Source organism: Mus musculus, chromosome 10 (genome assembly GCF_000001635.26).
Source record: "Mus musculus strain C57BL/6J chromosome 10, GRCm38.p6 C57BL/6J".
Lineage (NCBI taxonomy): Eukaryota > Metazoa > Chordata > Mammalia > Rodentia > Muridae > Mus > Mus musculus.
In genome coordinates this window covers 93,196,750-93,223,550 of record NC_000076.6, presented here as the reverse complement: position 1 = coordinate 93,223,550, position 26,801 = coordinate 93,196,750, and the positions used below count along the sequence as shown (strand labels likewise).

At 39.6% G+C, this 26,801-nt stretch overlaps 1 protein-coding gene across 9 annotated transcripts in view; it reads right to left on the bottom strand.

Annotated features, from left to right (window-relative positions):
- The window catches only part of Cdk17 (cyclin-dependent kinase 17), a 90,219-nt gene that overhangs the window by 27,544 nt on the left and 35,874 nt on the right, over positions 1-26,801 (bottom strand). For 4 of the 9 annotated variants that reach the window (XR_003948686.1, XR_003948687.1, XM_030245084.1 and 1 more), the window contains exons 1-6: positions 16,480-16,559; positions 15,233-15,379; positions 11,476-11,640; positions 7,075-7,208; positions 5,462-5,587; positions 1,908-1,964 (exon numbers count right to left, since the gene is read on the bottom strand). Coding sequence is in view for 7 of the 9 variants with exons in the window: in XM_030245084.1 (XP_030100944.1) it covers positions 1,908-1,964; positions 5,462-5,587; positions 7,075-7,208; positions 11,476-11,640; positions 15,233-15,379; positions 16,480-16,498 (648 nt within the window). In the remaining 2 variants the exon portion in view is untranslated. Of the gene's footprint in view, positions 1-1,907; positions 1,965-5,461; positions 5,588-7,074; positions 7,209-11,475; positions 11,733-15,232; positions 15,380-16,479; positions 16,560-26,801 lie in introns of those variants that run through there. The other 5 variants (NM_146239.2, XM_011243447.3, XM_006513627.3 and 2 more) reach the window with 2 other exon arrangements.

Sequence of the window (26,801 nt, the reverse complement as noted above, 5' to 3'; positions counted from 1 at the left end):
CAGAATTTGGTATATGATATTTTAGGTAACAGCGGTCATTTCAGAATTCAGAATATAATCTCTTAGGTAATAGCAGTCATCTCAAAATTCGGTATATAGTCTTTAGGTAATAGCGGTCATCTCAAAATTCGGTATATAGTCTGTTAGGTAATAGTGGTCATCTCAAAATTCGGTATATAGTCTTTTAGGTAATAGTGGCCATCTCAAAATTCGGTATATAGTCTTTTAGGTAATAGTCATTTCAGAGACAGGTATATACTCTTTTAGGTAATAGCGGTCATTTCAGAATTCGGTAAATAATCTCTTAGGTAATAGTGGTCACTGCAAAATTTGGTATATGATATTTTAGGTAACAGTGGTCATTTCAGAATTCAGAATATAATCTCTTAGGTAATAGCAGTCATCTCAAAATTTGGTATATAGTCTTTAGGTAATAGCGGTCATCTCAAAATTCAGTATATAGTCTGTTAGGTAATAGTCATTTCAGAGACAGGTATATAATCTTTTAGGTAATAGTGGTCATTGCAGAATTCAGCATACATACATACATACATATATATATATATATATATACACATATATATTCTTTTAAGTAATAGCGGTCATTTCAGAGTCAGGTATATACTCTTTTAGGCAATAGCAGTCATTTCAGAATTCGGTATATAGTCTTTTAGGTAATAGTGGTCATCTCAAAATTCAGTATATAGTCTGTTAGGTAATAGTCATTTCAGAGACAGGTATATAATCTTTTAGGTAATAGTGGTCATTGTAGAATTCAGTATATATATATATTCTTTTAAGTAATAGCGGTCATTTCAGAGTCAGGTGTATATTCTTTTAGGTAATAGCAGTCATTTCAGAATTCGGTAAATAATCTCTTAGGTAATAGTGGTCATTGCAAAATTTGGTATATTATATTTTAGGTAACAGCGGTCATTTCAGAATTTGGTATATAATCTCTTAGGTAATAGCGGTTATCTCAGAATTCAGTATATACTCTTTTAGGTAATAGCAGTCATCTCAAAATTCGGTATATAGTCTGTTAGGTAATAGTCATTTCAGAGACAGGTATATAATCTTTTAGGTAATAGTGGTCATTGCAGAATTCAGTATATATATATATATATATATATATATATATATATATATATACTTTTAAGTATATATATATATATACTTTTAAGTAATAGCGGTCATTTCAGAGTCAGGTATATACTCTTTTAGGTAATAGCGGTCATTTCAGAATTCGGTAAATAATCTCTTAGGTAATAGTGGTCATTGCAGAATTTGGTATATCATATTTTAGGTAACAGCGGTCATTTCAGAATTTGGTATATAATCTCTTAGGTAATAGTGGTTATCTCAGAATTCAGTATATACTCTTTTAGGTAATAGCAGTCATCTCAAAATTCGGTATATAGTCTGTTAGGTAATTGTCATTTCAGAGACAGGTATATAATCTTTTAGGTAATAGTGGTCATTGCAAAATTCAGTATATATATATTCATTCTTTTAAGTAATAGCGGTCATTTCAGAGTCAGGTATATACTCTTTTAGGTAACAGTGGTCATTTCAGAATTTGGTATATAATCTTTTAGATAATAGTGGTCATTCCAGAATTCAGTATATAGTCTTTTAGCTCACAGCGGTCATTTCAGAGTCAGGTATATAATCTTTTAGGTAATAGCGATCATTTCAGAATTCGGTATATAGTCTTTTAGGTAATAGTGGTCATTCCAGAATTCAGTATATAGTCTTTTAGGTAATGTCGGTCATTTCAGAATTTGGTATATAGTCTTTCACGTAATATCTACAGCCTTTATTTTTCTAAGATGACAAGAATCATGGCCTAATTGAGTTTAGATAATAAGAAAATGCCTTGCTTTTAAAATAAAGAGTATACTTACCTCTCCGAGCTTTTCCAATTTGATGTAGGTTTCCATTTTCCCAAACCCAATTTCTGACTGAAAGCAAACAATTCGGAATTTAGCGCCTATTCTTAAAACTCTACTTCTTTATCTTCTAACTCTAACAAGTATGAAATTGTTGAACACTTGTCAAGTTCTAAAATGCATTTGATGTTAAAACATCAGAGTTTACAATTAAAATAGTCTTTACAAGAGCCGGCTGATTTTCTGCTAATGAACATTTAAACCTCCAGGACTTTTAAGTATCACCGGCGTTTAAACCCTAACGAGTCTGCAAAGTCTCCCCAAGAACTGTTCTCAGAGTTGTATGTGTTATATTATGATCACACATGTCATGCTAAAACCATACTACAACACTATTTAGTGTAGTTTCAGCAAACTAAAGCTTTTATTCACAGGTGGTATTACTGATGATTTAGTGGTTTTTTCTCCTATTTTTCTATATGTATATGGTATTTTTATGGAAAAAAATTTAGAAAACTCAAGTTTTAGAACCGTTCTATCTACCTTATGTATGACTCAGTATTAATGATGATGAAAAAGTTGGGTAAAATTACAACAGAAATACATTCCAAATACAATGGAAGCTTTAAATTTCAACTTAGAAAATGCAATAAACATTTAAGGATTATATAAGATACTGTCATTATAGAAGGTATCTGACCCATGACAGCTGGATTCTGGACTATTTTTTATGTAAAAGTTAAGTAAAAAGCTAATTACCAAGGTCATAGAAACTATATGAAAATTTTTTATACGTGGGTATCTTTAGAATTTAGATATTTTCATTTAAATGGCAGTGAGTTTTTCTTGTTCTTTTTTACAGAGAGAACAACACTACATTGAGAATAAATTCAAAGTAATATGAACAAAACAATAAGCACCTATATTCTAACAACAATTATCAACAATGGAAGGCAGATGGGAAAATGTTAAGTATAAGCTAAACTTTTTCCTCTCAGGAACAGTGACTTCTTAATTCACTCATCTTGTTATAGTGAACGAATTCTACCATACTCTGGGAACACTTGGTCCAGTAGTGATTATGACAAAAATATTGATGTCTGCTATAAGGACTATATAATGTACTGTCAACAAAATGAAAGCTATATAAATATTTTAGAAATTACTATAATACCAAGTACATATGGAATAAGATATAACAGATGTATCAGAAATTGATATTACAGAGTCGCTCTTTAGAGAACATTATTAGTATATACCTCACACACAAATACATGTTCATATGCACAAGTTTACAAACACACATGCACATTTAAATGTATATATACACACAAAGTAACTATAGTCAACAATAATTGTATATGTCAAATATCTAATATAAATATCCTCACAAAGAAATAAATAGTTGGTGATATATATGCTGCTTACTCTAATCAAAGCACTCTGTACACAAGTATTGAAATGACACCGTACCCCATAAATATGCAGAATATGCCAATTAAAAATAAACACATATCTAGAAGAGAAAGCGAATAGTAAATTGTAATTATTAAAGTTATGTTTGAACAAGTAGTTAGTCTATGAAAATAAACAGTATTACTGAGTTCCATCCACATAGTTAGTTAGGAAATTCAGACAGAATGTCTTACATGGGTGAAGTGGCTGTCAGATAGATTCTGGTTCAGAGAATCAGACACACAAGCCCAAGCCCCTCACAGAATTTTGAACTTAGTAGACTCAATGATTACATCCAAATAGCAGTTAATGAACTTTTAAGTGTAATTTTTAGAAAACTTAGCCTGCACATGCATCTGTTGAACATGACAGATTAACAACAGTCGGCAGCTTGTCAACACTCTCCTACAGAAATCATTCTGAGGACAAACGACAAAGCATATTTACTCCACATTTGCTCGGGACAACGCCAGGTGCTGAGCACAAGGAGAAGACAGGCGCCATCCCTGTTTTCCTGAGTTAACAATGTGCACTCAGTCTACCCTGGATTATTTTAGGGATAGAGAAAAGTAACAGGCATCATAGAGACTTAGAAATGGCTCTAGAAGCCTTACATTTTAAAACACTATCAAGACTCCATAACTTGGTCATTATATAAATAAAGATTTTTATGGTAATTCACTCTAAGAGCATAATTTATTTTGTGACTTCATTACTTCAAGAAATAACTTTTCACAGACTAAGCAAATCCCCGTTCAGGCAACCCTTACAACAAAGGCATACAAATATTAAAACATTATATATAAGATAAATTATAACTTATAGTAAGCCAACCTCTAACAGTGTAACTTGTAAGTTAGGTAGCAGGCACTATGGGAGCTTTTACTTTGTCTCTAGTAACATAAACAAAGCCATATAGGAATGGTGACGAAGCCGACATGACAGAGCCTAAGACCAAGCTTGGAGACCACGGACACGAGGATGATAAAGTCTAACACTCAGAAAGGATACTACAGTTATACAACTGTGCACCATACAATGAGAGCAGACTGTGACTACATACAACAAAACAGATGGGCTCAGACTTAACACTGAACAACATGAGGAAACTACAGAAGTACATTTGCATACGTACATGCATGCTGTGATTTTATAACAGAACAGCAGCTTTTAGACTTTTTAAAATATTACAGCAGCTTTATATAATATACAAACTTTTTGCATATTTGTATAAGCACATTTTATAACATATATTCATAATACATAAAGTTCAAAGATTGAGTGAGAGTATGTAGGAAACAGATTCAGGTATTGTAGAATAGGTTTGTAATCCCAGCCCTTAAGGAGGCTAAGCAAAGTGGTATGTCAGACCAGCCTGATTTACAGGTTAATTTCAGACTAGCAAAACCCTCTGTCAATGAAAATAAAGTATTAAATACTTCAGAAACAACGTGAACATGCTTATGAATAAGAAGGCTCAAATATAAAATCATAGTACGAAAAGAGTATAACTGAGACAGTATGACCATGTGTGTAAAACTACCTTTGTTATCCGAGGGCAGGAATTATGAGTAAGGTGAGGAATGAGGAGTATTAAGTAAAGAGAAAAGTAGCAGGAGAGTGTCTAAAGCATTCATTTATTCATCTGGCCACACAGGATGACAGCACCACAAACACACTGAGCTAAAGCCAGGTCTGGGCACTCTGCTGCGCCTCTAGCATTCCCACCCAGCTGCACATCTGGCATGCATGGTGCACATCCAGCCAGCAGATACATTCAAAAGTAAGATACAACTCAAGTGCTGTTCCAGTACACTCTTTAAGTATGAAGAATGACAAAATGTAGACAATAATGTGCTACAACTAAGTGAGTGATTTAAAATTTACATATAAAAATTAACTTCAGGGCTGGGGTACAACCAAATGGCAGAGTACTTGCCTGGTACGTGCAAACCTCTGGGTTTAAAAGTCATGAAAGGACAAAAAGGAGAGGAAGGAAGAAAAGAAAGGGAAGGAGCAAGGGAGAGAGAGGAGGAATGAAGGGAAAAGACTAAAGGACAAGGAGGAAGAGCAAGCAAGCCATCCTCACGGCACAGTCAAGGCCAAAAACTTACTAAGGAAGCTCTGCGGGACCTGCGGCTCATGGGCTGGTCAAAGGGTGGGCTGCTGATCTGCAGCTTCTCCAGGTAGCCATCAGGTATCCTGATGTCTGCAGGCAGCGACAGCCGCTTATTCAAGTCCTATGCAGATAAGGGAGCAGGGCATTAGACTTGGGAAGATGAGGGCCCAGGCACATTATTCCTTTTTTTTTTTTTTTAAGATTTATTTACTTATTTTATGCATATGAGTACACTGTTGCTCTCTTCAGACACGCCAGAAGAGGGCATCACATCCCATTACAGGTGGTTGTGAGCCACCATGTGGTTGCTGAGAATTGAACACAGGACCCCTGGAAGAGCAGTCAGTGCTCTTAACCGCTGAGCCATCTCTCCAGCCCCCCACATTATTCTTTAGTGATAAACCACTGAAGCTGGCTTGCAGTTCCAAAGTTACTTAAGGCAAGAATACTTATCATAATCAAAGGCAGACGATATGGTTTGATATAAATAGTTTAAAAAGACGCAACCGTTTCTTTACCAAATTCAAGTGGAACTTTACTTTGAAATTCTTCTCCATGCAGACATAAGCAGTCTGCAACAGGGTGGGTGTGATCTCTTACAGAACTGGAAGACAGTCTGCAGAGTCAGTTCTCTCCTTCCACCACACGGGCTCCAGAGACTGAGCTCAGATTGCCAGGCTTGCTGGCAAGTGCTGAACCATCTCTCTAGCCCCCTAAAATTTTATCTTAAAGCATGTTTAATATCTTTGCAGAAAGCTTTTAACTTACAGGGTATGCTGAAATAGTAATAGTCATAACAAAACTTCTGTCCATAAAACTGTGACAGACATCTTTAAAGAAATGAATTGCTTGGGTTGTTTTCAGTATTTCTTTATGTGCATGAATTTTTTTGTCAACTTGTGTATATGTGAGCCATTTCTGTTCAGCACCCTCAGAGGTCAGAGGGGAGCGTCAGGGCCCCTGGACCCACTGAGAACGGAACCTGGGCTCTTCTGCAGGAGCAATGATGCTCTGAACTGCTAAGCCATCTCTCCAGTCCCCAGTTCTTCTTTTATATTTATGATAAATGTATCATATGAATATATAGATACAATGTACCATAAAGGAGAAACTAGCCAAGTAAGAAAACAAGCTAGTTCTAGTTCATTTATACCCCTTAAAGCATCCATATATAAACTATATGAAGTGCTCAGATGAGCACCGTAAAGGTGTGATTAAGAAAAGGTTTTCTAGCCGGGCAGTGGTGGCACACACCTTTAATCCCAGCACTTGGGAGGCAGAGGCAGGTGGATTTCTGAGTTCGAGGCCAGCCTGGTCTACAGAGTGAGTTCCAGGACAGCCAGGGCTACACAGAGAAACCCTGTCTCAAAAAACAAAAAAAAAGGAAAGGTTTTCTGCAGAATGTGAACTGTAATTAATGTATACTTGCCTTGGGATAATTAGGGAAAAAAAAAACAACAACATTCAGACCACAGCTCACCAAGGCAAAGAAACAGCTCTTGTGTGAGTTCCATTTGCCTTCATGATGCTTCAAACAAGCATTGCATGTTCCTTTACAAACACAAATATTCACACAATGGTTGCGTTTCCACTTTCTTAACTGGTTACCTCCATTGAGATCCGTCTATGTATACGATTTCTGAGGCAAACACCTGTAGGTGACTGGACTTCATCAGATGATGTCCCAGAAGCTTGGTCACTCTCACCATCTGATCCCATCTTCAGATTTTCATGAACAATATCTATATCAGAAAAGGAGGCACTGTTTACCTTTAAAGGTCAGATCTTACTAAACAGTACACTTCATTATCATTACAAGTAAAATAGAGATATCAACAAACACAAATCACAGTGTTGAAAGTCGTCTATGCTCGAGATCCACAGGCATGTAAGCAGTTACCAGATCAGAACATAAATGCCTTACCAGAAAGATAAATCTCAGGCCAGCTGTGCTGGTTGTTTTGGGTCAACCTGACACAAGCTAGAGTCATCTGAGAAGAAGGAAAAGTCAACTGAGAAAACGACACCATCAGACTGCCTACAGGCAAGCTTGTGGGAATTTTCTCCATTAATGATTGACATGAAAGAACCCAGCTATTATGGGTCCTTATTTGTATAAGAAAGCAGGCTGAGCAAGCCAGTAAGTAAGGTTCCTCTCCATGGTCTCTGCCTCAGTTCCTGGCTCCAGGTTCCTGCCCTGCTTGAGTTCCTGCCCAAGTTTCCCTCAAAGACGTACTGTGACAAAGATGTGTAAGCCAAGGGGTTTCTCCCCAAGTTGATTATGTTGTTCCTTACAGCAATAGAAAGCAAACTAATAGAAAAATCAGCACCAGCATTGTGGGCTACTGTTGTGACAGACCTGACTGTGTTGTTTTGGGAAAAGATTGTAGCAATGCTTGAAACTTTTGAGCTGGAAGTGCCATTAGTGCTGGCAGCTTAACAGGCTGCTCAGTGGAAACATGCTGGAGGTAAGATGCTGGGAGCAACACAGATGGTGGAGGCCTGGCTCATGCAGGGCCGGAAGGAAGCAGACACTCTATCAGGCTTCTCTTAGACTCTGATGGACAGTCTGTGGCTTCTGGTCAGCTGAGAGTGAAAGGCAGCTGTGACTATGAAGAGACCTCAGCTCCACTGAGGTGAGATCTTCTGGGAAGCATTTCCTCAGGGTCACCACAATAAGCTGTGGACCAGAGGGAGCCAAAGCTTCGTCTCAAGCTGGCACCCAGTCTCGGTGATGTGTAAACGTCTCCCATGTGTTACTGGTTTGGGCAGCATGAAAGCTGCAGGATTGAAGGCGTAGCTGAGGCTTGGCACTCTAAGAGGCCAGGAGAGCCCACTGGTGGATGTGTCCCCTCAGCTGTGGTGTAGACCCCAGGATTGAAGGACTCCTGCAGAGATGCTGAGGCTCGGCACAATGTGAGTCCCTGAAGAGCAGCTAGCTGATGCCCTGCTGACTGTACAGCCAAGTTACAGTGGAGACTCCGAAATACTGGACAGTCCAGCACTGCGGGAAAACCACTAAGGATGGCATGTGTGGAACAGTATCAACCTGAGCCTGTGACATTAGCTGCTTATGCTGTGGACTGCACCAAAGGAAAGGTGGAGCCACTGGCGACCATGGGAGCCCAAGGACTGAGAGTGAATGAGTCCCAGAGGCTGAACATTTAGCTATGAGCTTTGATTTACACTGTTAGAGGATGGATTTCCTCTGATCTTATTGGAACTGTGCCATGCCTTTTCCCTCTTGGGACAAGAACTGTTTAACTTAAAAAAAAATTTTTTTACAGAAGCTCAAATTGAGAGACTTTGGAGTTTTAAGATACTTTAAAGACTGAATTTTTAAAAGGTGTTTGAATAGTTTTTAAAACTATGGAACTTTTAAAGATATATTATGTTTTAGAGTTACATAATAGTTATATTAGTATGCTTTCTTGGGGAAAACACTAAAGGAAAGGTTAGGGTTTAATAATGATGTGTCTGTCAAGGTGACAAGGGGTTAACTGTACTGATTAGTTTTTTGCCAACTTGACTCAAGTTAGAGTCACCTGGGAAAGTCAGTTGAGAAAATGACTCTAGCAGACTGCTCTGTAGGCAAAACATGTGTTGACCTTTTTTGGTTAATAATTGCTATGTGAGGACCCAACCGACTGTGGATGGTACCATTCCAGGCGGCCCTCAGCTGTATGAGAAAGCAAGCTGAGCAAGCCATGTGTAGCAAGGAAGGAAGCAGCGTCTGCCATGGTCTCTGCTTCAGTTGCTGTCTCCAGGTTCCTCCCTTGTTTTTCCTCCCTTCGTTTCCCCTTCAATGATGGACTGTGACAGGAATGTTTAAGTCAAAAAACAAGAACAAAAGAAAAAGAAAAAAATACCCTCTCAACAAATTGCTTTTGATCATGGTGTTTCTCATAGCAATACAGAGCAAACTATGGTATCAGCACTGTGGCACAAGCACTAGGGAGAGAGAGGCAGGAAAAGACATCTCTCCACATTTTCAAAGTATGAAAAATTCTATAAGGAAAGTAATTCAAGATATTGCCAAGAATTGAATAAAATTACAGACTTGACAGAGTTCTTGAAATTACTGTAACTTTGCCTATTTTCCAGATTCCAGGAGATAGAGACTTTAAAAATTAACCTACTTTTAGACCATGTAGCTTAGGCACACAGCTGGACTAGAAACCTGGTCTTTTGCTTCTTATGACTATTCTCTCATTAGATGTGTCAACAAGAAAATAGAGCTAACTCATAGAACAGTCTTTAAAATATTTACAAATCTGCTACCCACCAGTAGAAAGCCAGACGTGGTGGCACACCTGTAACTCTGGAACTAAGGCAGCAGGATGGAGCAGAGGCCAGCAAGAAGCTGTCTGGAGTTCCAAGCACTACTTGCTGAGTGTCTACTACAAAGCTAAGTTTGTGCTCTCTAACGTATCACAACCCTGCTGAGAGCCAGTGCACAAGTTCAAGACCTGCCTGGACAAACTGGGAACGCCTTGTAAGCTCAGTGACTCAGCACTTCTGAAGCAAGCCTTAATGAGGCAGCGGGTTTAGTTCCCCAGAACTAACAAGCAACCAGTAAGCAAACAGAACCGACCAGTCCTGCCCTACAAGGATGCCAAGCAAAGGTATCGTCCCAGATAGGAATAAACACTGAGTTCCACTGGACTCAGCCAGGAGAGCAGCCAGGGTAACAAGCACAGCTGTTTCTGCCTCCTTCCGAATACAGCGAGGTGAGAAAGTGAAGGCCCATGTCAGAGCTTCACTGTCTCCTTAGTGGGACAAAGGGCTTCGATGAAACGTGAAGTGTATCAGGATGCTTGCTTAGTCAAGCTTCTGCCACTTGCATGATGCACTGATAAATTTGATCAACATTACTAACGTCTTTAGTGTTCCTTTCTTAACTCGAGACCAAGAATCTCAAGAACAGATGCTTTTACGTTGCTCCTGAACTAAAAATGTTTCTTGCATTTTAAAAGGCTTACTACACACAGAAAAAGAATATGCAACAGACTCCAGTCCATAAAACCTAAAACATAACTCACTCTTGACTACACAGCCAACAAAATTACAAGCCAAGACCTGATTTCTTAAACATAAATACTCCCTCATGACTGACTTCAAATTATTGGCACAGTATTACTGGACAGGTGACACTGTCCAGAAAAATGCAATGGCACATTATTACACAGTGTTATCACTATTGACACATGATGCAAATAACATTACCTCAGAGAATAGATGACCGGGACAGGAAACCAACTGGAGGTAAGGACTCTGGAGTACTCATTAACTTTGGTTTTTACTTTAGCTTAACTCTAAACCTGTACAATATAAACTATAACAGTAGCTATGTTTAATAACCGACTGTAACCCACATCTCTCATGAACCAGCTTAAGACGACTCCAGCGCACCATTCTCTGTGCTGTGCCAGCAGGGATATCGGCACATTTCTCACAGATGAAGCCACACTGTAGAGAGGCTCACAGTCTTAAAATTAGGGAAAAGAACCAGGAAGTAGCCTACTGTGGCAATAAATAAAGGAAACAGAGGGATACAATATTCAGGAACTGTAGTAAATAGTCTATCTAATGGGACAATCAAACATCTATATTTAAAATGACTTCTAAATCAAAACATAATATACCACTACCAAAAAAGACATAAAATACATAAAAACTTGCAGGTATCTTTTCTGGATATTTCAAAAGCACATAATGGCAAAAGAATAAGCAGTCAGGTGATAATCTACTTCTTGTACTGCCAATATGCAGTAATTAACTGAAAAGCTACTGAAGCAGCACCCACTCTGCATGAACAGACAAGCAAACGTCATTCTCTGCGGTGTTAGCAGCCCTCATCTTTCTGCTACCCTTCCAGTCCTCACCTGGTCTCTACATGACTAGAGGAAATCTGACAATGACAGAGGCTGGCTTTGTTCATACAATGACACTCAGTGCACATGTCCTAGAAGCAGACTGTTAAACACAACAGAGCAATAAGCACATTACCTAGTCTGCTTCCATTCCTGGGCATTGCCATGAAGGAACCAAGGCTTCCTCCAATAACACTGTGGGGTCTCCGCAACGGGGGCTTCTTGAAGGAGCCTGTGTACTGATGGAGGAAGGAATGCACGCTGTGAGACGTGGGCGGCCTGCCATTCTTCACAATGGGCTCTGTGGTTCACGGCATCCAAGAATCATTCCATAGCCGTCCCAAGAGTCAGGATCACAAGAGAAGGGTTAAGAAAACAGAACAAAACACAAGGCTGTAACAGAGATCATTTACATGTAAGCTCACTTCTTTGGCGATTTCATTCAAAGTGCAATAGTTAGAACGGATTTCTATGAACACACATTTATAGAAAATACCTTAACAACTTAGGTTGGTCCAATGACCAAAACTGGTTAACAGTTACTAATATGCCCCACCAGGTATCCTGTCAAATTACTCTAATCTTAAATTTATTTGCAAACCAGGCCTCTATGTGCTGACTGACCATGACTACCATGTGTCACACACAGGGTTAAATATGCTGTAGAATATAACACATGTAATTCTTAGCAAAAGGCATCTAATCTATACCTCTATTACTAGACATTCAGAGCAGCATGTCAATTAGTGAATAAGACAGAAAAACTTAAGTGTATCTCAGTATGGAAGCTAAGATTATCACTTCAAATATGGTATTCTGTTATATAAAGAATCTTTAAATAAGCAAAGACCCATTGCCAAGCAGAAACATCTTACAGTATAATACTTACTGATCGGTTAGCTATAGATGAGGAAGAATCTTAGCAGGGCTTTGCTTGAACACCTACTCTGATTTTATTGAGAATATCCCTAAAAATGAAACTGCTGGTCTATATGCTAATTCTATGTTCAACTTTTAGAGACAAAGAAATAAATCAATTTTGACGATTTTAAATAATTTTGACAATTTAAAGAGACTAAAGACTCAGGGCTGGGACTATGGCTCAGTGATACAGTGCTGGCCTAGCATGTGTGAGCCCCCACATCAAAGTCTCGAGCTACAAAAACTAACTAACTAACTAAATACATTAATTAATTAATTAATTAATTAATTAAAGACATAATTTTTGAGTTATCTCTCATAGAAGACACTTTAGGAATACTTTCTTATTCTTCCATTTATAAATTTTCAATATATATTTAAGTATAGCTGTTCCAAGTTAGGGCCAATATGTGTAAAGTGGCCAAGATTAACAATTTTAAGCTTACTTTTACATTCTCACCACCAATTCAGAACATAAAATTCAAGATTCTTCCTTTCTGGATTTGATCCATCAGACACCGTGCACACATCACAGCTGCACAATGTACTGTAAATTACAATTACAGCACAACATTTCTAACTAACTTTAGCCTTCAAGGTGGGATACAGTTATTAAAATTACAAAAGTCTCTCAAATTCTAGTTGGGGGGATAGTACCTTAGATAAAAGTACCATGCCCATTTAGTTTTTCTAAGATATTTACAATCCTGCAAGTGTGTACGTCTCCATTTTGTTATTGTATACATGTCTATATAGTATGCAAGTATAACAGAGCTCTTGATCGAACTAGAGACAGATCAAAAATTGGTCTGAGGCAGTTTACTCAGAGAAATTACAAACTATTTCACTTATTAAGCTAGAATGTTCACTGTTTCAAACTAGACAAATCGCTCTTGCTTTATAAGTTGATTACGTTACGTGTAACATTTTTAAATAGCACACTCTACATACATTCTTATTTTTGTTTTTTGTTTTTGGTTTTGGTTTTTTTTTTTTGTTTTTTCGAGACAGGGTTTCCCTGTGTAGCCCTGGCTGTCCTGGAGCTCACTCTTCTGCATACATTCTTGCAGAGTACTTTGACACAGACTCTATCTCTGTGTGCAACCTAGCTTATGTAGTTCTTATGCTAAAAACAAAATGGGTAAAACAAACAAACTCTCCAAGGGGGAAACTGTGTTCAGTACAGCTAGTAGGCATTAACATGATTTAAAAAAAAAAAAAAGACTTAAAATTCCTGTGAAAATAATTGATGAAACCCACATTACACAAAGAGAATGAGCATCAACTGACTATGGTAGTTAAGGTCTGTCTGTGTACAACTACAGGTCTCTCTGATGAGGAAGACAGTGCTCTTAAGTCTTTCTTTTTTAAGGTCTGTCACAAATAGACAGCTTACACTATTTTCAAAATAGTGGATATTTTTAACATCTCACCATGTGTTATAAACTAACCATGTTTTAAGATAATTACCAAAATATTCCAGAAAACATCCAATTAGAACTAAATTGTTAATTAGTTCTAAAATGTCAGTGTATCATCCATTACTCAGTTTTAATAAAAACGTTTGTCTGGTAATCAAATACTCAGAGGAATGTGCTCCAAAAACCACCTACCATGGTGGACACCGTGCCTCTTTTATCTCTAAACATCACTGGCAAACATGTTGGTCAGAATTTCTAGCACAAGAATAAGCAAGCTGGAGTCAGCCATTATTGCCACCAAGAATTCAATGGGAATCTGAGAATAGCAGGGTTCTGCTCCATGTATCGAGCAGATTCTCTTAGAAGAGGATTAAATATTACAAAATCATCTTCAAGACTTGAGACAAATATAAATTTTGCCCTGCATATAGAATGATAACCAAATATTGTCTTGAATTTCTTACTGAGCTCATTTTTCTCTGCTCTTGTCAAAACCCAGACCATCAAGGAAAACATTACAAAACCAAGATAGACCACGAGAACAGACGCAAGGCCACCTTGGCTCTGCCAACAAGATGGACAGTGTTCAGCAAACAATGATGTCTGAGGAAGAAAGGCAAGGTCTATGAAACCTGCGTAGGATAAACTGACTTCCCCCCACTGTGGGTGAAGCAGTACTACAGTGCCTTAGGGCATCCACGGTCCCAGACCATGACTGCTAACCTGCACAACCATGCGTCTCTCACACCACAAGCCTTCCCCTGCAATGAAGCAAGCGAGCACGCGTTGACCACCACCAGAGATCTCGAACCAGATTTTTAAGCTCAGACAAGGGAGCTCCGCAGACACTGAAAACCATGGCTTATTATTGGCTGTTTTTATCTCCTTCCTGATCACTAGGACATTCCTAGGTTTATTTTGGCTTTGAGTATATAACAGTGTTCTAAAAACATTTACCAGTTTACATTTTAGTTCAATTTAATAACCTCTTTAAATTGTTACATTAAAATTTGTACACTACTACTTTGTATTGTAAAAAGAACTGTCAAATGAAAGATAATGGCTTTGTCTCCATCATAGGAGTTCTCAGTACAATGGACATACTATGGTACATAAAATAAGAAAACAACCAACTCCCTCATCTGATGATCCTTGTAATCTATAAAGTCAGTCAATACAGATCTAGAATGCTGTTAGCCTATATATAATAAAGCCACAAACAGGAATCTTACAACCTTACTATCCTGTATTAACTCAGGATATTTAATACAAATATTTAAATGATAATTTACCAATAGTTACTTAACAACTGGTATAAATTTATAGCATGAGAACCGGAGAACTAGTAAAAACATAAAGGCACTCCTGGGAGTAGGTGACCAAGTATGCTGCAGGCTGGGAGGAGACCAGGACATGCCATCAGCCAAGCACATTCAGGTCAGTCTCCTGTTTCCAAGTAACCACAGATAAACAAAACTGCCATGGTCAGCATATCTGCAGAGGAGCCTTGAGTGTATTGGTAAGGTAACTGAGTCTCCCCCAGCTACTTACCGTTGTCCTTGCTACTGCTCTCCTCTATGGTCATCTGCTCAGCCAGCTCTGACAGCGACTCATCAATCGTCTGGCTTCCCCTGAGCGTGAGGGACAGTCTCCTCTTAAACTTTTTCATCCTATCAGTTGGATGTGGTTTGAAAAATTCTGAAGGTAAAGGACAAACAAACAAACAAAAAACATTAGTTTTAAATATTTTATTGCTGAAGAAAAATATCACTCTAGGTTTAGAGTTTACCTTCAAAATAGGAATTAAGGGATTCTCATTTCCAGCAAACATCACAGAATCTAAACTTTTTGCTTAAAAAGATATAGTCTAATTAATGCTCTATTTAGTTGTCATCAACAGAGGGTCACACTTTTTATGGAATTCAACAGTGAGCCCTTAAGAACGACGAGATCAGAAGGGATGAAAGTCCCTGGACCATGCCCCCTGCAAACTCTGAGAGCGACTGTTACTCTGACTTGGTCCAGGCACAGGTCTCAACCACCATCCAGAACCAGTCAGATCCGTGGCCTATCCCATTCTCACGGTAGGAAAATGCTCAAAGACCTTCCCTCAGCGAACCATCAAATACCAAGCAAAAGAACTAAAGACTCAGAGGTGAGACTAATATTAGCTTTTTCTTTCAATTCAAAACATTTCTGAAATCAGGATGCATGTTACAACTTATACGACGTCAAATGCTACTGGCAGTATTTTCCCTGTCATTGGAGCCTTACTAACTGAAAAACAAGGCAACTGCCCCCCTAAGAAACTCGGTCATTTACCTTAGTGTCTGCTCTTTATGACCTACCTACATGTAATAAGCAAACTGACCAGAGCACCTTGCAAACTATCCTAAATAAAAACAAGGGCCTTAACCCGAGGCTAAAATAAACCCAGCTGTGGTTGTTCTCCGTCTGTGTTTTGCTCAATTTCTCATCCTAACGGTTTACCCTAGGTTTGCTCAACAAGTGACTCATAGAAAGGTTTTGTTGCTCAAAGTCTGGAGAACACAAATACAAACTTAGAACTGATAACTTAGTATCTGATCACTACCCAGTAGGCATTTACTGTAATTTAAAAACCATCACCATAATAAAACACGAAGCAACACACATTTAAAGTCAAGTATTACAACTACAATCTAATACAGTTTCTCTTTATCTCCACACTCCAGTCTTAAGACACACGGCTTAGGGAGTCTAAAGAGCAACCGTGGCATAGCTTGGGATGAGTCTGTGCTGAGTGTCTATGAACTTACGGTCCAGTTTACCGTCCATCCTTCTCAGCTGTGTCCAGCCCGTGACTCCACCCACCCGCTTGCTGTGCTGCTCATTTTTTCAGTTATAGAACCCCCTTTTGATTCTTTTCTATAGATTCCAGTTCTCTGGTGAAATTCTCAGCTTCAGCGTCTATTTTCATGAACATACTCATCACCGTATTTTAAAGTTCCTGTCTCTAACCCCACCGTCTGTCTAACCTATTGACCTGTTTCTGCGGCTGACGTTTTTCTCTTCTTGCTGTGTGGGTAGCAGTATTTTACTGACTGTCAGACACTACGTGAATGACGAGGTGAAGCTGGAGGAATGCAGAGGTTCCAGATGTGGCTATCTTCCTCTACAGAGGCTTTACTTATTCCCCTAACTGGATATCCAAGCAGAAGCAGGTCAGCAGTAGAGCACAATCCAATGAAGGACAGAGACTGCTGGGGACTGAGCTCAGACACTGAGAGTTGCACTCACTCCCACATTACTGTCCCTTCTACGGTAAGGTCCTTCAAGGGACTCCAACTGTAAATCTAACGCAGAATAACAGCAGCGGAAGCTGTTAAGTAAAATAGGTAATGATTACATATATAAATATGTAAAATATTAAAAATAAAATATACAAAAATAAAGACAGGGCAGTTGAGGCTCTGCACTGTCCCTAGTTGCTTTTCGTTTTTAAGCCCTGTTCAGCTTCATCCTCCCACAGAGAACAGTTTAAAGGTTGTTAACTAACTTACCAACACCAGAAATACAGCGTCTCCCTCCCTGCCCTCCTGAATCTCAAGTTTGGACAGGCTTATATACTTCCAAAATTGTCTCAAGCCCCCACCCCCACCTCCCAGCATTCCTAGTAGTTTCAGCAGGACTTCAGTTCACTTAGTTATTCCATCATAGGCAAAATGGAGGCTTTGGTGTGCGTTAGCCAAGGCAGTATAAGATGTCAATGGGAAGCAGCCCAGTATGCTAAACTCAATCCCAAAGAAACATGCTAACTGTAAGACATGGCCTAAATGTGACAACTGTAGACACATCCTAAACATGCCAACTGCAGACACATCCTAAACGTGCCAGCTGTAGACACATCCTAAATGTCATGTACCTGTCATCCTAAAAGTATCAGCTTCACTTCTGTAGCTGCACCTTTCGAATAGCTCTACCCCGACAGTAACTAATTCAGGACATCTGCTTCTACGTCTTATTTAAGGTAAAATACACTACTTCCAACTACCGTTTTGTTTCTCTATAGTCTTAGCAGCTGGGAGGTTGGCAGATGCTAGGCCCTGGACAGGATGGGCCTCACAGATAGACTGGAGCTACAGAGTGAGGCCTTCTCAGAAGACAAATGACAGGAACAAGAACAACAAAAGAGCCAGCATTACAGAAGCCCTTCTTTCTAAGGTTAAAGCAGTGCCAGACCCAGCAGAGGAATAACTAAGCAGGCTTGGGTACTACATCAACCCTACATTGTCTGCAGAGAACCTCATCTGTGAGAGAAAATCTGTAAGCCCTTAGAATACTGCATGTGTGATGAGTGTTTCTATATACTTGAGACTAAGTCACAACAGGAAATCATTTCAGTGCTGAAGATCAAACCCAGTACCTCATGCATGCTAGGCACCACTCAAAGCCAACCCTCAAGCCAGATCAAATGCCTATCAATATTTCAGCCACCATGTCTCTAATGTAGTCATATGGTCCCTTGTGTCTGTCCAACTATATAGTGTCATTGTGGAACCCTGACACAACATTTTTTCAAGTTTACTGGTCACAGATCTTGCCTATTGTTCTAGAATGACAAAGAAGTATAAAATAATAACACATAACATAGATCAACTATATATAGCTGCTACATTTTAATATAGTACTGAGTTTGGCTACCCAAAATATAGGCCGATGTGGCTAATGAGCACCTCCAAAGTGGTTAGTCCAAATGGAGTTATGCTGCAAATGCAAAATATAAATTTGGCAAGAAAACAAGGTTGTAAAAATATCTTCATAACTGTAGACAAAATCATAAAAACAAACAAACAAGCAAACAAAACTAAAAGTTCCAAGGCCTGGGGGAAGGATGGAAAGTGGGAAATTATTAATACGGGTGTCCTGTTTTTCAAGAAAAGGAACTTTAGAGATAGAAAACAAGCTAACACAGAGCATTAAATACACCTTGGTGGGCTTAAGTAGATCCATGAGAGGGCGCACATAACTTCTTACTGTAGTGCATTTGAGTAATAAGACACAACAGGGAAGGATCCACTTACCCATAATCTACGCTAGTACAATTTAGTATTTATTTTGTCAAACAACGAAGGAAATTCTAGCAAGCAAAATAAAAAGCTGAGCACAAGGGACATTTGGGACCCTGTCACACAAGTACACACATGAATACCAGGATCCTAAAAATTCTAGAAGGACAGCAAAACTGGAGACAAATACATTTTAAAAAATTAATGTTGACCTCAAACTTCCCAATTCCAACGACAAAGACGTGAATATCCAAAGCCTAGAAAGAATACAAAGAGACCACCACACTGGGACACTTCTTTACTAAAAATATAGAAATCCCACAGAAAGAAATCCTGAAGCAGTCAGAATGAAGCTACTTAATCTACACAAAGGTTTCTCAACATGATAAAAGGCTGGTGATATATTAGAAATTAAGAGGACAGGAACAGCATATTTATATATTAGAAAGAAAAAGAAAATGTTAACCAAGAATACTATATTCCACATAACTATACTTTGGAAATTAGAGAGAGATTAAGGCATTTGCTCCCAACAGAACTGCCTAACCAAAACACACACACACACACACACACACACACACACACACACACACACACACACACACTAGAGTGGAAGGAAGGCTTCCAGGGCAAAGTAAAAGGAAAATTACAATAAACTGAAAATGTCAACAGCCAACTTACAACTGTTAGAAAAGCACACGAAAAGAGACAGAACTTGGAAACGCTGCACATTTAATAGACATGACCTGACAGGCGTGTGCAGGATTCTTCATCAACTACCGTGCACACTAACTCTTCCCAAGGGTTCACACAACGCACTGCAGACCAGACCTCAAGACCACAAAACAGACTGAAAACATGGCTTTCCTTTTTTAGTATCAGATCCAGGGATATGTATATACATGCGAGGCAGGGGCTCTACTCCTGAGATACAGTCCTGGCAGGTGTGTGTGTGTGTGTGTGTGTGTGTATCTTCTTCTGAATTTAGTAAAATGAAACTAGGTATCAAACAAGGAAAATTTACAAATATGTAAAAACAAAACAATCCTAAGTAATACACTACAGAACTCACAACTGACCACAGAATACACCTTAAAACCAATGAAAACACTAACACAATACACCCAAACTTACAGTGTAGAGCTAAGCATCAAGAAAACTTCTAGCTGCACTGTCTACATCAAAAGCAAACCTCAAATTAGTATCCAAATGGGACACTTTATGGAATTAGAAAGCAAAGATCCAATTAAAGTGGAAACTAACTAGTAGAGGGCCACAGTAAGAGCAGAGCGGAGACACCACAGAACAGAACTGGGTTCTTTGAAAATGTTACACTGACTTAGAAAACACACCAGTGAGAGAGTGAGATGGCTCATGTCCATAGGGGACCTGCTGCCGAGACAAGGGATTGATTTTATCCCCAGACACACACAGGGAAGGAAAGAAGAGACCCTCAGGGTCGCCCTTACCTCCACACACAAGTTCAAGTGCCACATACAAATATATAAACACAATTTAAAAATGAGGGTATTAGTACTGATTTCAATCAACAAGAACATAAAATTCTATGAATTATGGACCAGAGAGTAACCTAATAAAATGAACAAATATTCCAGAAATATCCACTTACTCTTGAAAAAGTACAATTTAAGTAGATCTCTAACATCCAAGAACAAATTAATACAATGAAGAAAAGTCCAGGACAAGATATATTTATTGGTGAGACATTCTCTCTCAAAAAGCAAGCTAGATGGCTCCACCCATGCCCACACATGTGCATGTACAGCACACACACACACACATACACTCACACATAAAAAGGAAACAGTTATACAGTAATTTAAATAGTATTAAAAAGATAAATCCTTACGAGTTATGCAATGAGATAACACATATGCTAAAAACTAAAAAAATACTGTTGAATAAAGCTCAATAAGATATATGTAAATGAAAATACAACCCATTTTCATGGACTAGAAGACAAATCAATTAAAACTATGGCTCAAGGAGGATCTACATATTCAATATGGTCCCAATCAAAAGTCCAGTGGTGTTTTTTCAAAAACAGAACATACCCTAAAATTTATATGGCATTCCAAGGGCCCTGGATAATTGTAATGCTCTAAAAGTATTAGAAAATTAGAGGGCTATTCTTGTTACTACAAAGTGGTGAAACACTGCAGTAATCAAACACTGTAATACTTGCATCAGAGGAAACACATACACCTAAGCCGTAGAACTAAGAGCCCAAACCAACCATCAAGACAAGTCTTTCCAACAACTGTGCTGGGAAAACTAGTCACTCTCATGGAATTCGGGGAGGTTGGACCCTTATGCCACATGCGAGAGTTACCTCAAAATAGACAAAAGAAAATAGGTGTATCTAAACCCCAGCATTAAAACCATGTAACAAAAACCAAAAATGTCTTGGGGCTGGTGAGATGGTTCAGCTGGTAAGGGCACTTGCCACCAAGCCAAGCTTGATGACCTGAATTTGATCTCCAGAGACCACGTGATAAAAGAAAAGAACTAAGTCCAGCAAGTTGTCCTTTGACCTTCACACGTGTACCAGGCCATGGGTCCCCACAGCCCAGGGCCCAAAGGCCTTCAAACATTACAAGCTAGTGCCAATGTTCTTGCTTATCCTCCAAGTCTTGAGATAAGACCAAATTGCTGAAGACACCAACCATATGGAGAAAGCAAGCTGGTGCCGTCCTGGAAGCATCATCTTTTCTGGCTAGTTTCACAGTCATCAGCATTGCCCGGTGGACTGAACTGTGTGGATTACAATAACAACCAGCCTGGCAAGACGTGCATGAATCCAATCCTGGCATGAATATCCTAGGAGTAACCAGCCACTCAGCTTGGATTTAAGGCCTGCTCCACAACATGAAACCCATACCTGGCCAAGAATCTGTGGCTAGAACGACCATAGACTCTGGGAGGGAATCTACTACTACTATTCTGCTAAGGGGACACAGTATTACATCAACTCCCAATGACCTATCATTATAGACATTGATTGAAGCATGTCATCAGAGAAGCCTGTTTTCAGTACATGTCCACAAGCAGCAGGGTAAGTAAGTAAGTTATAGGGAGTAAGAGACTAGAGACTGCAGACGTCCAGTCCTGAAGAACATCCATCCTCCCCTCCCCTTCCCTTCCCTCCCCTCCCCTCCCCTCCCCTCCCCTCCCCTCCCCTCCCCTCCCCTCCCCTCCCCTCCCCTCCCCTCCCCTCCCCTCCCCTCCCCTCCCCTCCGCAGTCACTGTGGGAAAGGGAGCAGAAAGAGCAGTAAGAGGCAGGAGAGGTAGATGACTAGAAGGAAAGTGTCTTCTGAACACAGCGGAGCAGCTATGCATATGGTACCGATGACTGAGACGCCATACACAAAACCCGTGTGAGCCTAAAACAGACCAAGATCCAGTGGGGAGAGGGAAGCAGAACACAGGTCTGCCCCTAGTCAAGGGTAAGTCTTAGCTCCTGGGAGAAGGGTCAGTTTTCTCTAAAAGCATAGCCCCCAGTAAGTTCAATAAACCACAACCCCAAATCCTCAGAACTTAAAAAGATAATGTTTTTAGTTCTACAAGAAGTTTATTATTTTCTTTAAGCAAATTTTCAAATATATTGTTTACTAGTCAATAGGTTAAAATTTAAATATAATTAAAATCTGACTTTAAAATCTTCAAATTTAAGATACGTTCTCATGATGATTAATCAATTGGTTGACAGTAAGTCTCCACAAAGGAGATTCTGTTTTAAACAGCTGCTTAGTTTCAGTGAATTCAGAGAATAATCTAGAAAAGTCATCTGATGCTTTTGATCATCATCATCATCTCACCTGACAGAACCAAAAGAGTGATTGTAACTATTTAAGGGGGTGCCCTACCCTGATACACAGATAGAAACAAAAGAAAAAATGGACAGAGAACAGTGGAACATCATTTATAAATGAAACAAATTTTCCATTTAATAATGTACTCCGGCTACACCTATTTTGCCAAATCCTCTTTGACTCTGAAAAAAAAAAAAAGTGACTTTAGGAGCTGGAGAGGTAGCTCAATAGTTAGGAGCACAGGCTACACTTCCAGAGGACCCGAGTTCAATTCCCACCCAGCACCCACATGGCTGCCGATCACAACCATTCAAGGGTACTAGGCACACCTATAGTACACAGATATACGTGCAGAAAGAACACCAGTACATGTTTAAAAAAAATTAACTTTTAAAATGTTATTTTAAAATCATAAAACCAGGAGTTTCCTGAAAGATAAAGAATCATTTTAAAATACTTGTTCTCATGACTACGTCCTATAGTTTAAAATCAGTCACCACGTACAGTGCATGGTGAAACACTACTGTCTGATAAAACGTAAATTCCTCCGCCATAACTCAAAGATACAGCTCCCCTCCTTTTCCTTGGTACTGAGGATCAAATGCACTCCACTGCTGATTAACTACTATAACTTCAAGATCGGGAAACCACTTGGGTATGTGTGGGGCGGGGGTGGGGGGTGGGGTCTAAATCAAAAGGTAGCCGTGATGGAAACACATCCAAGAACACAGGGTTAATCTGTGGGCCCTGTCAGAGCAAGAGAAGGGGAAGCCTGAGGAAAAGCATGCCAGGGAAAACTAAGACACTGTGTCCCTGCCCAGGATTGACACTCTTATCAAAATGGAACCTTGGATTGATAATGCTTTCATAAAACTAGAAATAAAGTATTGCTTAGATCAGAAGTTCTCAACTTGCAGATTATTATTTATAATAGTAGCAAAATCACAGCAATAAAGTAGCAATGAAAATAATTTTATTACTGGGGGGTCACCACACCATTAAAGAGTCACAGCATTAGGAAGGTTGAGAACCACTGACTTAGTAGATAAATGTACACAATGTTTTAATTGACTGAAAAAGACTAAAAGATATTTTCATAACATGTAACTGTACATCATGAGCCATGAACTGTGACTACCATAATTCTGCGCAAATTATCAAAAAAAAAACAGTGGTAATAAGTTTATAAAATACTGGGAATAGATGGGCATAATTAAAAATTAATAGGAGATTAAAAATCTGAAGGGAATAAACATACTTTAATAATCAAGGTCAAAAGGACAGGCTTATGTTCTTCAATCCTGCTAAACAACTATAATCTCAGGCTACTGACTTAACAGTGGTTTGGGGTTTTTGTTTTGTTTTGTTTTGTTTTTTTTGCTTTAAGATTTGATTTGGTTATTATATTTAATTATGTGTGTTCCCATATGTCTGTTGAGGGGCCATGTCATGCTGGCAGAAGTCAAACATCAGGCCCCCATTTGTAGAGTTACACAGGTAGTTAGGAGCCACTTGGGATAGGGAAGGTGTTGGTCTGTTATCTAGCACTGGGGATGACAGTGAGGATATATTATATTGATCAGACATACAAAATGTTCAAAGAAGTTCTCCTCTGAATCCTAAAATCCTAAAATATGTGATTCAAGTTATCTAGTTGGAAGAAGAACAGACCAACAAGAGAAATAAAAGCAGGAACTGAAAAGTAATTTCTCTAGTTTGGTTGTTAAATGTTCCCCAAAGGCCTAACAATTAAAGAGCCACTGAGCTACTGGGACGGGGCAGAACTGAGAGGATGTGGGGCCTGATAAGAGAGAGTCTCTAAGGACATGCTATCAAAGGATGGCACCAACCATTCTTCTGCTGTTTTCACTCTATGGCCAGGATGGAGCGCCTCACCATAAGCCACCAAGAAGAGGGCAGCCAGTAACAGACTGAGATCGCCAAAACAGTGAGCCAACATAAACCTGAGATAGATAAAATATCCTGCAACAAAACCAGGAAGCTAACACAGTAATTATAAATTTGTTTTATTCATAGTTAGATGGAGGTACCCATCTTAACGCAGAGTCAACACAAAAGACACTAAAGTCTATAATCCAGATCGTTATGGAGAAATCAGCAAAGGTGTATGTGCCAAGATGTAATTACTATAACTTTGAGACCTGGAAACCACTTGGGGGAGGAGGGTGTTCCGAATCAAAAAGTACTAAATGCAGCAAAGAATACAGTGTTAGTGTGGGCCCAGTGCTGAGGAACGGAAAGTGCAAGCTTGAAGACTTATTTGAAAGTAAAGCACAACAGGCAAAACCCTGAGAAAGTGGACCGTGTCCCAGCAGACCGTGTCCCAGCAGACCATGTCCCAGCAGACCGTGTCCCAGCAGACCGTGTCCCAGCAGACCAGACCGTGTCCCAGCAGACCATGTCCCAGCAGACCGTGTCCCAGCAGACTGTGTCCCAGCAGACCAGACCGTGTCCCAGCAGACCGTGTCCCAGCAGACCGTGTCCCAGCAGACTGTGTCCCAGCAGACCGTGTCCCAGCAGACCGTGTCCCAGCAGACCAGACCGTGTCCCAGCAGACCAGACCGTGTCCCAGCAGACCAGACCGTGTCCCAGCAGACCGTGTCCCAGCAGACTGGTTTGTCTCTTCTCTGGAACACCTTACTCGAACTGGTGAGGACTGGCCAGTAAGGAGGAGGAGCAGCTTTGATCTCAGGAGCCACGGAGGTGGAAAGGCCCAGTCAAGCCTCAGGGATGTGGAGTCTGGAGGGCTTTTATACAACTTATGACATCAGGATTTGGATTCAACCTCTGAGGAAGTTTAGATGTCAGCTGTTAAAGTTAGATCCATCCCATTAACAGATACCTTCTGCCCTTCACAAGGATCTACAAGCACACCCATTAGTTAAAAAATTCATTGTGCTCTTTGAGTATATAGATCTTAGGTAGAGAAGAAACAAAACCAAACAAACCACCCTTGCAGTAAGAAGTACAGAAGAGCAAACAACAGAAGCGTGAAAATGAGATGCTCAGACACCTCTGGGCCCACAGGAGAGCCTACCTGGCTGAATAACAGAAGAGAGAGAAGCCTCCATACTGGAGAGCCTCAGTAACTACGATATGAAGGCAGCTTCATATTGTTTCCGGCACTCAAGTTGGTAGCGCCATATTATTTTGACAAGTATATGAGTTAAGGCTTTGATAAAAAGACAAGCATCACATCTATAATTCAACAGTCTTTCTTCTATATTTTCATTACATTTGTGTACTTGTGGATGTGTGTGTGAGTATGTGAACAGGCACATGTGTGGAGGTCAGAAGACAACTTGCAGAAGTCACTTCTCTCCTTCCACCATTGGATCTCTGAGACTGAACTCAGGGCATCAGACTGGGTGGCAGGCACCGTTACCTACTGAGCCATCTCATCAGCCCCAAGAATTTAATGTAAATTGCTAACCAGGAACTGCAGAATTGAAAAGGAAAAAGAGAAGAGATGGATTATTATGGAAGCAGGGATCGCACAGAGCTGAAAGAAACAAAGAGGACGTAGCTGGAATTATTACAACTCAGAGCCTTGAAACACAAAGCCTATGAACTGAACCTCTGAAAGGAATGAGCAGGACAGGAGAAGCCAAGAGCTCAAGCCAAGGGGCTCAGCAGTAGCCACATGCAGCAATCTGAGGAGCACATGACGAGCTCATGCTAACTACGCTTTGATGAGGATGGGTCAATGGACATGCAGTGGAACCAACTGCCGCTCTGCTCCTGCCAGGGTAGCTCTGAGGCTGCCACGCAGTGAGAGGAAAAGAAGACAAGGCCCTCTTGAGTGTCCTTCCAACCCCTACTTCTCCCAGCTACACTTTCTCTTGGCACAATGTAAGGAGGGATGGAGCAAAGAACAAACAGTTTCCAGGCTGTAGGACTCCTGCTCGCCACCACACAAATTTAGCATGTGTCAGAGGCTACTAAAAAAACAGATTAATAGCCAGAACCACGTGCATGATTTTATTTCTTCATTTTTATGTACTTGCAGTAGTGGTTTGCAAATATTTACCTATAAAAACCTAGTTAAAAACACTTGGTATTTTTCTTATGAGTTCTGAGGTAATTATGTAAATTCTAAATAAGGGCAAACACTTAAAAAAAAACAAAGTTTGAAAAAATAGCCTTTTATAGAGCTTATAAAACAAAATCAGAAATTCAAAATCAGAAATGGAAAAACTGAGTAAGTCCTAATTTGAC